We start from the raw sequence: 12118 nt of genomic DNA on the forward strand, positions 1-12118 counted from the left end.
GCCGGATGTTGGACTTCTTTGCACACTTGTTGGTGGCCCAGTACAATTGTCTTGTTTCAGTTCTGTTTCTCTAGTACTTATATTGTTTCATTTACTCTTTTGTTCTTTCTACTGATTTTTTTATTGTCTCTGTGATATGATCTATGGACTTTTAAAATGTTGCCTTCATGTCAACTGGTCTAAAGCCTGGTTCTTCTTCCTTGTTTATCTAAAATAATTTCCATTTTTACAGAAACTGGAAAAAAGAGGTCAAGGTTCAAAGAGACATAAATATGGCTAATAGTGCCAGAGTCAAAAAAGTGGCCATCGTTCCTCACCATAATTGTTTGTTGTGGAGCTTTCCAGTGTCTGCCTCATGAGATGAGCCAAAAGTAGAGAATGACTTCATGTGACAAGAAAAAAAGAGAAAAAGGGAGTGTAGCACCAAGTTGTGTCTCAGATTAATTACATTAATATCTCACTAAAAACATTTATATTGTCTGTTGAAGAGATATAACACCACTCTAGCAGTGGCAACATTGTGATTGTGAAAACTGATTAAAGTTCTAGTTTTGGATAACTTTCATGCATAATTATATTATATTGATACTGTGGTTAGTAACATGTAATGTAATAGTCATTCATATCCTGTCCTACAAATAAATATAACTGCACAGTCCAAGTTTTGTAAAGGGAGCTTATTTGCAACCAGAGGGACAAGCAACAGGGTAAACAACCATCCAGAAATCAAGCAAAGCAAAAGGGCTCTTGTTGTAATTCCAAGTAGGGTCAAGACAATACAAAAAAGAGTAGAAATCTAGATAACAGGGGAATGTAGTAATTCAAGGATTCAGCTGGAGGCTTTAGGTATGGGAATGTCTCCATCCAAGAGCCAATACTTTCCATGGACTTTATTAAAAAAAATATCCAATAATTTCCAGTATAATTGTTTTTGCCTTTAGCTAGTCAACCGTATTGCTTAACATACCAGGAGAAGAATCCTGTCTTGACCTTCTTTCTTTATTTCCAAACTTACATGAATGCTTAACATACAAGTCTTTTAAACTTCTTATTACCTTTAAAAGACTGTATTTTGAATGCTTGGTAAACCAGTTAACATGAAGGAAAAGCCATGTTTATGGAAAGCAAGAACTTGGCTAGTAATTTCTCAAATGAAACTAAAAAAAAAATCTGAACTCTTAGAGGAAGGTTTTCGTGTGACTGCTGTCTCCACTATCAGAAGGAAACTAAATAGGAATTAGAGTATATGGAGGAATTCACAAAGATGAAGGAAAACTATCAGGGTTGTCAGGAGAAACAGTACAAACTTGAAATCCTGTTTGGCTTCCAATAACTTTATCCAAGCAGGAGCAAAAAGCCCAGTAAACTTGTTTTTCATTTCTAGACTGTATATTTCCAGATATTATAGATACACAATCAATACTGTAACAACAAAATAATAATATAAATGGAACTTTAAAATGATACCATTGAGACACACACACACACACACACACACAGTACAATAGTCTCCTGAAACAGCTTGACAATAAGAACTGAGTCATAAAAGGAAATCATATGGATTACAGACACAAAAAAGAGCATATTAAGATTACTATCCTCTTTTTTTTCAATAAGTTAAATTTAGTTTGCTTCTCAACTTTATTACAAAAGGAGTGGAATTAATGACAAGAAAAAAATTGTTCTAATAAGAAAAATGCAAATTGATTTGCAGTCTGTAGCCATCAAGTCACACAGCAGGGTTGAATTTCTTTAAGAGAAATGTAGTTCTATTCCTGTAGTTTATAATGAGCAATGGATCCAATACAATAGCCACAGAAGAAAGTATGTGTGAATTGCCAGAATCTGACAATTCTATTAATGTTTTAAATATCAGTCAAGAGGTTTTAGTCCTCTATTATTATTGGTTCATCATTCACAGGCTGTGGCAGATGCATGCCTTGTGATGGCTGAAGGACAATGGGTTTGTAGGGGTTTCTTGCAGCTCTCTTAGCATCACAGGAAGAAAGCAGCTTGCGAATTTTTCTATGAAAAATGAAAAGAAAAATCTGTCAGAGAATGTTTTTTGCAAATCCCAGTCTTCCTTATCAGTCTATTATTGATGCAGTAAATTATTTCTGGATTTTTTTTGTTCATTTAGATTAATTACCTGCTCCTTGAAAAAAGGTAAGACAACAGCTGTTAATGGAAATTACAAAACAAAATTTTCTTTTCTGGAAATTTCACATATACCGGAATATATACTGTGTGTTTCATATCTGTTTTCCTCAAAGAAGTTCCAGGAAGAACACGTTTCCTTTTTCCATTGTATTCACATAATTCTTTTGTTACATGTGCAATAAGTTATGCTGAGAGAGTTGAGGAGATAAAACTAAATTTTATGGTGAAATAGTATTTGAACCCCCGATTTATTCAGTCCTAGCTTCCCTTCCCCACTTGGTTCCACCTTTCCTTTTCACTTTAATTTCCCTTTGATTACATTTTGTTTCCTTTCAGCCCAAAGTAGAAAACAGATTTTAGAGATTATCAGTGCCTGATGATCCAACAGCTTTCTCTTATTTGTTGCAAATTAGGGCTATATGAAAATTCTTACAGATCAGAATTTTCTATTTGCTAATCCCCCCTCCCCCCCAAAATTGTGCTGTGCTGCCTCATCATGGCGGAAGGGTGTTCCTGGGAGAGATGAACAAAGAACTCCAGGAGTATATGCCAAGAGTATATATTCCCAGCAGGGTCATTCAAGGCAGGAAGATCATCCCAGCTGCCCAAGCTAAAGCAAGCAGGAACCTTTATTGGGCATCAGAGATAAAGGAAGATCCTGGAGGCAGAGACGACTTTATACTGTGTGCACAATTATTAGGCAAGTTGTATTTTGGATTGACAGAGAGCACTGTAGTTGTAATTTTCATTATTGAACAACTACAGTGCTCTCTGTCAATCCAAAATGTTAATAAACGTCAAACCTGAATATTTAAGGAAGTAAAAGTGAGGTTTTGGCTTTCTTAGGAGCATATCTATGTGTGCACAATTATTGGGCAACTATTAGTGTGCAGAATTATTATGCAACTAAATGAAAAACGAAAATTTCCCCATCTCACTCGTTCATTTTCATCTGTTAAAGTGAGAATTTTATTTATTACTCAAATTTAGCCACCGCCCATCTCCCCCAAAAGAGGGACTTTGATAAACAAAGAATAATAAACAACTCAAAATTTACAAATAAACATTTCTGACATTTCAAACAAAAGATCAGTGACCAATATAGCCACCCTTCTTTGCAATAACAGTCATAAGCCTTCCATTCATGGAGTCTGTCAGTTTCTTGATCTGTTGACGATCAACTTTTTGTGCAGCAGCAACCACAGCCTCCCAGACACTGTTCAGAGAGGTGTACTATTTTCTTTTACCGTAAATCTCCCATTTGAGAAAGGCCCACAAGTTCTCAATAGGGTTTAGGTCAGGTGAGGAAGGGGGCCATGTCATTATTCTTTCATCTTTGAGGCCTTTACTGGCTAGCCACGCAGTGGAGTACTTCGATGCATGCGATGGAGCATTGTCCTGCATAAACATCATGGTCTTCTTGAAAGATGCAGACTTTTTCCTGTACCACTGCTTGAAGCAAGTGTCTTCTAAAAACTGGCAGTAGGTTTGGGAGTTGATTTTGAGTCCGTCTTCAACCCGAAAAGGTCCAACTAGCTCATATTTAATAATACCAGCCCATACCAGTACCCCACCTTCACCTTGCTGGCATCTGAGTCAAAAGTGGAGCTCTGTGCCCGTCACTGATCCAGCCACGGGCCCATCCATCTGGTCCATCAAGAGTCAGTCTCATCTCATCAGTCCATAAAACCTTTGAAAAATCTGTCTTCAGATATTTCTTGGCCCAGACTTGCCATTTCAACTTATGTGTCTTGTTCAGTGGTGGTCGAGTTTCAGCCGTCCTTACCTTGGCCATGTCCCTGAGCACTAAACACCTTGTACTTCTGGGCACTCCAGGTAGGTTGCAGTTCTGGAATATGGCAGTACTGGAGGATAATGGGTTCCTGGTAGCTTCACATTTGATTCTTCTCAAATCTTTGGCAGTTAATTTGCATCTTTTTTTCTCAACACGTTTCTTGCGACCCTGTTGACTATTTGCAACAAAACGTTTGATGGTTCTGTGGTCACGCCCCAATATCTTAGCAATTTCAAGAGTGCTGCATCCCTCTGACTTTTTACAATTTTTGACTTTTCAGAGTCAGTTAAATCTCTTTTATGGCTCATTTTGCCTGAGGAAAAGAAGCTGCCTAATAATTATGCACACCTTGATATAGGGTGTTGATCTCCTTAGGCCACACCTTCCCTCATTACACAAATACACATCACCTGATATGCTTATATCCAATAAGCATTCAGGTTTATACAGCTTGGAGGTGGAAAATATGCATAAAAATGATATGGTCAAAATACTCACTTGCCTAATAATTGTGCACACAGTATAGTGACAATGGCACAGGTATCAATTCATACTGTGTGGGAAAAGGCAATAGTAAACCACTCCTGTATTTTTACCAAGAAAACCACATGGGTAGAAAATATAAAATGATTGATATAATGCCGGATGATGGGCCTCTCATGTCAGATGGCACTCAACATGCTACTGAGGAAGAGCTGAAGATCTTTCGGAGTACTGGATGTCAAAACAAAACATGGAAATTGCCAAGAAGAGAAGAAAAAGCCAAGAAATATAAAAATATCTGGAAGGAACTTAACAAAGAGAGGTGTTAGATAGTAACCAATTCAAAGGAGATCAAACATAAATGGAAGGAGTATACTGAAATACTGTACAATAGAGATGTCAACATCCAAGATACCTTAGAAGATACTTCCTACTTACAAGAACTAGAAGATGAAGTTAGACCAGCACTCTGATCATTACCAAGTTGAAAGGGTACAGGAACTGATGGAACACCCACAGAAATATCCACAGAAGGCAGCCAGTTTGGCATAGTGGTTAAGATGCTGGCCTAGAAACCAGAAGACTGAGTTCCCGGCCTCCCTTAGGAATGAAAGCCGGCTGGGTGACCTTGGGCCAGTCTCTTTCAGCCCAACCCACCTCACAGGGTTGTTGTTGTGGGGAAAATAGGAGGAGGAAGGAGTATTAGGTATGTTCACTGCCTTGAGTTATATATAAAAAGATGGGTTAAAGTAATAACAATAACAATAATAACAATAATAAGGCAAGCAACAGAAGAAGAATCAGTAAAGGTTCTAACTAAGCTATGCCAGCAAATCTGGAGAATGACACAGTGGCCAACAGATTGGAAGAGGTCAATCTGCATTCCAATACCAAAAAAAAGGACCCTTTACAGTGTGTGCAAACTATCATACTATATCCATAATTTCACATGCTAGCAAAATAAATCTTAGGTTCATCTAACGCAGATTAGAGCCCTGCATCAGAAAAAAAAGATGTCAGATGTTCAAGCTGGCTTTAGAAAAGGCCAAGGAACACAAGACATTATTGCTGATGCACGATGGATAAATGAGAAAGCCAAAGAACACCAAAAAGTCACTTGGTGCTTCACTGATTACAGAAAGGCCTTTGATTGTGTTGATCGTGTCAAACTATGAAATGTGATTAGAAAAATGGGAATCTCAGAACATCTCATTGTATTCATGGGAAACCTATATACAGGTCAGTATATAGAGCGAAGAACCGCGCTGAGACAAGAAGCTGAAGCTCTGGTGTTTATTGTTCTACTCTACTAGACAGAATCCTGCTAAGATGAAAGGCACTAGCAAACTCTACTAGAAAAACCCCAGAAGCCTAAGGTGGGTTTTTTCTGATCTTCTTGGCCAGGAGCCCAAGGGATTCTAAACCGCACGTGGGCTTTTCCCCCTGGAGAGGGCCCCCCTCTTCTTCACCAGCAATCTCCATAACAGGAAGCCACAGTACAGACAACATGACAGCACATTACAGACAGAACTGGCTCTGGGTTGGCAAAGGAGTGAGTCAAGGCTGCATACTCTCCCCTTATTTAGTATATGCTAAATATATATTAAGGGAAGCTGGATTGGAAGAAGATGAGCATGATTTTAAACTGGAGGAAGAACATCAGTAACCTGCTATGCTGATGACACTATTCTGATAGCTGGAATTGCCAAGGATCTGCAAGGTCTAGGAATAAAAGTCAAGGAGCATAGTGAAAAAAATGGGACTAAAATTAAATATAAAAAAGACCAAACTAATGACAACAGATCAAGCAACCAGCTTTAGAATTGATAATGAAGATACTGAAGTGCTGGGTAGCTTCTGCCTTTGTTTTAGGTAGTTTGGGCTATCTCAGCTGGGTGGTGCTACAGTGTTTTGTATGAGTAGAAACCTACTGTCATCAGCAGTAGCTCTGCTTAACATGAACTTCAGTGTTATTAGAATTATGGTCTAGGCTTTGTCTCCAATCAGACTTGGTAGAAAATATTCCTGGTTTTGTCAAAGCCTCCATATGATAAATCCAGGAGCATCCCAAGGCTGATAACTTGAATGACCAGAGGGAACTGAATTCCATCAATGATGGGAACCCCAATCCTCTCCAAGTCACAAGACCTACCAATCAGTCTTGTTCAGATTTAATTTCAGTTTCTTCTCCTGTATCCAGTTCCCAACCAGGGCCAGGCACCAGAACAGCACCAAGTCTGCAGGTCAGAAGAAAAGGAGAAAGAGGGAAATTTTGATTTATTGTAATTTCATATTCTTAAGAGGGGCCAAACTGCATACTTTTGGGAAAGCATGTCCTCTTGGGTGAAGCTAGAGCCATTCTCTATTTTCATGAGAACAAGGGAGTTATCATCCTCAAAAATGACCCAATGAGAGTAGCTATCCCTCAATCCCCAATTCTATTAATGAACTGTGAACTTCTGAATCAACAGAACAACTATATTATGTAATAAAAGTAATTAGATAACTTTCCTTCGAGGGATCTACTTTCTTTGCAGATGTCCATGAGTATCAGTTGTAATCTATCTTCTGGGCTCTCTCAAAAATTTAGGATATCCCATCCAAAAAAGAAAAATGAAATCTCCTTCAGGATTCAGGAAAGCAGGTTCATTACCCTGGGTGGCATGTGGCTGAACACCTCAGGGCATAAATAGTTTTTGTATTGACCACTTCTACAGGACAAGAAAACTAAGAAGAGAGCATTTGTTATACCCATCTCCAAGCTTTTTACTGGAGAAGGCCTGGCAAATGACCAAGGATTCAGCCATGACAACAGGCCTGATTTCATTGTAATTTTTGAATTTCTGCAGAATTACAGCTGGATTAGTTCTGGAAATCAAGGCTTCCATAGAAACGTTGTTAGGATAGCCTATAGCACATGCTCCTCATATATGTGCAGAAACTTCTGAATCAGATGAAATGACAGAAGTGCAATGTCATTTGCCTGATGACAGCCAAATCATTCTGCACATTTCAAGTATCTTCCACTGTTTGCTGCGTGAGCTAGTCCATAATCTTCTTGGATAACTTACATTGTGCTCATAGCAACATCAGATGATGCTTTGCTCAGTTCAGAAACATAATAGCTTCATTACAGGAAAAAATAGGATTTTGTTTTTTACTGACTTATATACATCGGCAATGGCTAAGTTGTCCATGTGTATTAGCAGATGTGCTCTCTTGGGCATTGTCTAAATGTGAGCTTACTGAAGCTGAAGCTCAAATACTTTGGCCACCTAATGCGAAGAGAGGACTCACTGGAAAAGACCCTGATGCTAGGAAAGACTGAAGGCAAAAGGAGAAGGGGACGGCAGAGGATGAGATGGATAGATAGCATCACTGATGCAATGAACATGAATTTGAGTAGACTGTGGGAGACAGTGGAGGACAGGAAGGCCTGGCGTGCCCACGGCGTCACAAAGAGTCGGACACGACTTAACGACTGAACAACAAAATGTGAGCTGTCTTTTGCACTTCTATCACAAGATAGAACTGAAATACAGAGGTAGTTTCAAAATTGCAATTGTAGTAGTATTTTGGAATTCTGCAATTCTGTAATAAAAAGGCACACCAATGTGTGAAACACTTATATGCATACTGAATACAGATATTTAGAGGATTAAGTGTTGCTGCTTTCAAGCCATCTGTCCAAGATGTTTCAAGAGCAAAGCATTATGGAACATCCATAGCCTTCAATGATTTGCACTTTTAATTCAGATTTGTCTAAGTGGATTGTTCGTGGAAAAAGTGAACACAAGGAAGATAAAATATAGAATGGTGATTAAAGGATGATAGCACACCTTACATATAAGTAGCTTGAATCCTTTTTTTTTTTTATGTCCTGCATTAACAACATTCTTTGAGCAATCAACATTCAAGAGATTCAACAATATTCAAGAAATTCACATCTGTCAAAAACATTGTATGTTTTTGTCATAAGTAGGATTCTGTTCTTAGAGTGGAACCTACTGTATCCTCTTTGCTATCCAACAAACAATCCAGATAATTATTCAGTTTCTGAGGATGCATGTATGAGAAAATACTTTTGGTATGTTGTTTTTTAATTGAAAAGAACGTCTGTGTGTATAGAATTGTACCTGTGTCACTATGAGTTGACAGAATACTACCAGCCGGGCCACATCAATCACATCTGCTGATTGTCTTAGAAAATACAACCAGAGTTCTGATCCTTAGTTAATACACTCAATAAATAAATATTATTTTCCATAATAAGGCTTAAGTCATTTCCACATGCTTTTTTTCCCCCCACAGATGCTTATTCAATCAGTTGTCTGTGAATCAGGTCTGAATCTGGGCTAGTGTCGAATATAGTAAGTTCATCAGGCTTGTCCAAATAAATGAAGACTGACAAAACCAAAATACAATATTATCTTGGGAAATGTACAGCCAGTGGCATACACACACACCCATCGTTGGTGGCTCATAAGTAATGGAACAAATGGCTGACAAACAGCTGCATGGCCAGGTGTAGCCTGTTTCCTGGGTACCCCATGACCAATCAAGCAGATAAAAGGCCTGGAGGTGGAGTGTTACATTTGCATTTGGTAGCTGTTCACTGGAACTCTCAACATGAGGTCCAAAGAGGTGTCCATGTGAGTGAAGGAGGCCATCATTAGGCTGAGAAAACAAAATAAACCTATCAGAGAGATAGCAAAAACATTGGGAGTGGCCAATACAACGGTTTGGAACATCCTGAAAAAGAAGGAATTAACTGGCAAGCTCAGCAACAGCAAAAGGCCTGGAAGACCACAGAAGACAACTAAAGTGGATGACTGCAGAATTCTGCTCATGGTGAAGAGGAACCCTTTCACAACATCTAGTCAGGTCAAGAATGCTCTTGAGGAAGTAGGCATTCATTGTCAACATCTACGGGCTTTATGAATGTAAATACAGAGGCTTCACAACAAGGTGCAAGCCACTGGTAACGCTCAAGAACAGAAAGGCCACATTAGACTTTGCCAGCAAACACCTAAAAAAGCCTGCCGAGTTCTGGAATAAGATTCTTTGGACTGATGAAACCAAGATTAACTTGCACCAGAATGATGGGAAGAGAAAAGTATGGAGAAGGAAAGGAACAGCTCATGATCCAAAGCATACCACATCATCTGTCAAACATGGTGGAGGCAGTGTTATGGCAGGGGCATGTATGGCTGCCAATGAAACCAGGTCACAGGTGGTTTTCATCACCTGACTGCTGATTAAAGCAGCAGAATGAATTCTGAAGTGTATAGGGCTACACACACACACACACACTATATTGCTCAGATTCAGCCAAATGCTGAGAAACTGATAGGACGCCGCTTCATATTGCAGATGGATAATGACCCAAAACATACAGCAAAAGCTACACAAGAGTTTCTCAAGGCAAAGAAGTGGGATGTTCTTCAATGACCAAATCAGTCACCTGATCTCAGCCCAACAGAGCATGCTTTTCACTTACTGAAGACAAGACTGAAGGCAGAAAGACCCACAAACAAACAGCAGCTGAAGGCAGCTGCAGTAAAGGCCTGGCAAAGCATCTCGAGGGAGGAAACTCAGCCTTTGGTCATGTCTATGGGTTCCAGACTTCAGGCACATTGACTGCAAAGGTTTTTCATCCAGGTATTAAAGGCGATCCTTATGTTTGTAATTACGTTGGTTTGTTCCATTACTTATGAGCCACCAACGATGGGTGTGTGTGTATGCCACTGGCTGTACTTCCTGAATGGTTAGTGCCCCACTTTTGTCAAACCACTTGAATGACAGCTGAAAGTCCTGACTTCGCTCCCATCTGGGTGTGTTTCCTTTCAACTTCAGTGTCGTGGTGTACAGAGGCCAAATGCCAAAACAGTTATCCTTGTTCCAATATTTCTGGTCCTGACTGTATGTGTATGTGTATGTACAAAAGTTTTAGGCAGGTGTGAAAAAATGCTGTAAAGTAAGAATGCTTTCAAAAATATATATTGTAACTGTTTATGTTTATCAATTTACAAAATGCAAAGTGAGCAAACAGAAGAGAAATCCAAATCAATATTTGCTGTGACCACCCTTTGCCTTCAAAACAGCATCAAGGTACACTTGCACAAAGTTTTTGAAGGAACTCGGCAGGTAGGTTGTTCCAAACATCTTGGAGAACTAACCACAGATCTCCTGTGGATGTTGGCTGCCTCAAATCCTTCTGTCTCTTCATGTAATCCCAGACTCGATGATGTTGAGATCAGGGCTCTGTGGGGGCCAAACCATCACTTCCAGGACTCCTTGTTCTTCTTTACATTGAAGATAGTTCTTAATGACATTGGCTGTATTTTTGGGGTGGTTGTCCTGATGCAGAATAAATTTGGGGCCAATCACATGCCTCCCTGATGGTATGGCATGATGGATAAGTATCTGCCTGTATTTCTCAGCATTGAGGACACCATTTATTCTGACCAAATCTCCAACTCCATTTGCAGAAATGCAGTCCCAAACTTGCAAGGAACCTCCACCATGCTTCACTGTTGCCTGCAAACACTCCTTACTGTACTGGTCTCCAGCCCTTCAGTGAACAAACTGCCTCCTACGACAGCGATTTATTTCAAATTTTGACTCACCAGTCCAGAGCACCTGCTGCCATTTTTCAGCACCTCAGTTGCTATGTTTTCGTGCATAGTTGAGTCGCTTAGCCTTCTTTCCACATTGGACGTATGGCTTTTTGGCTGCAATTCTTCCATGAAGACCACTTCTGGCCAGACTTCTCTGGACAGCAGATGTGTATACCTTGGTCCCACTGGTTTCTGCCAGTTCTGTGCTGATGGCACTGCTGGACATCTTCTGATGTCGAAGGGAAGTAAGTATGATGTGTCTTTCATCTGCTGCATTAAGTTTCCTTGGCCGACCACTGCGTCTACGGTCCTCAACATTGCCTGATTCTTTGTGCTTCTTCAAAAGAGCTTGAACAGCACATCTTGAAACCCCAATCTGCTTTGAAATTTTTGCCTGGGAGAGACCTTGCTGATGCAGTATCACTATCTTGTGCTTTGTTGCTGTGCTGTCTTGCCATGGTGTATGACCTATGACATGAAACTATCTTCCACAACCTCACCTTAGTAGCAGAGTTGGGCTGTTCCTCACCAGTTTTAAGCCTCCTACACAGCTGTTTCTGTTTCAGTTAATGACTGTGTTTCAACCTACATGTGAAATTGATGATCATTAGCACCTGCTTGGTATAATTTGTTAATCATACACCTGACTCTAATCCTGCAAGATCCCTGACTTTGTGCAAATGTACAGAGTGTGCAAGTGTAAGAATTGATGCTGTTTTGAAGGCAAAGGGTAGTCACACCAATTTTGATTTTAGATTTCTCGTTTGCTCACTTTGCATTTTGTAAATTGATAAACATAAACAATTACAATATATATTTTTGAAAGCATTCTTACTTTACAGCATTTTTTCACACCTGCCTAAAACTTTTGCACAGTACTGTATAATATGTGTATAAAGGTAAAGGTAAAGGTTTCCCTTGACGTAAAGTCCAGTTGTGTCCGACTCTAGGGGGCGGTGCTCATCTCCATTTCTAAGCCTTAGAGCCGGCGTTGTCCGTAGACACTTCCGGGTCATGTGGCCAGCATGACGACACGGAACGCCGTTACCTTCCCGCCGAA

The 12118-nt window shown here is 39.7% G+C and overlaps 1 protein-coding gene across 4 annotated transcripts in view; it reads right to left on the minus strand.

Annotated features, from left to right (window-relative positions):
• Nucleotides 1–538: 538 nt before the first annotated feature.
• The window catches only part of MTA1 (metastasis associated 1), a 148515-nt gene continuing 136935 nt past the window's right edge, over nucleotides 539–12118 (minus strand). For 2 of the 4 annotated variants that reach the window (XM_063298595.1, XM_063298594.1), the window contains one exon: nucleotides 539–2025. In XM_063298595.1, the coding sequence (XP_063154665.1) occupies nucleotides 1887–2025 (139 nt within the window). In that variant the 3' untranslated portion in view covers nucleotides 539–1886. Of the gene's footprint in view, nucleotides 2026–6590; nucleotides 6676–12118 lie in introns of those variants that run through there. The other 2 variants (XM_063298598.1, XM_063298596.1) reach the window with 1 other exon arrangement.

This window comes from Candoia aspera, chromosome 3 (assembly GCF_035149785.1).
Source record: "Candoia aspera isolate rCanAsp1 chromosome 3, rCanAsp1.hap2, whole genome shotgun sequence".
Taxonomy (NCBI): domain Eukaryota; kingdom Metazoa; phylum Chordata; class Lepidosauria; order Squamata; family Boidae; genus Candoia; species Candoia aspera.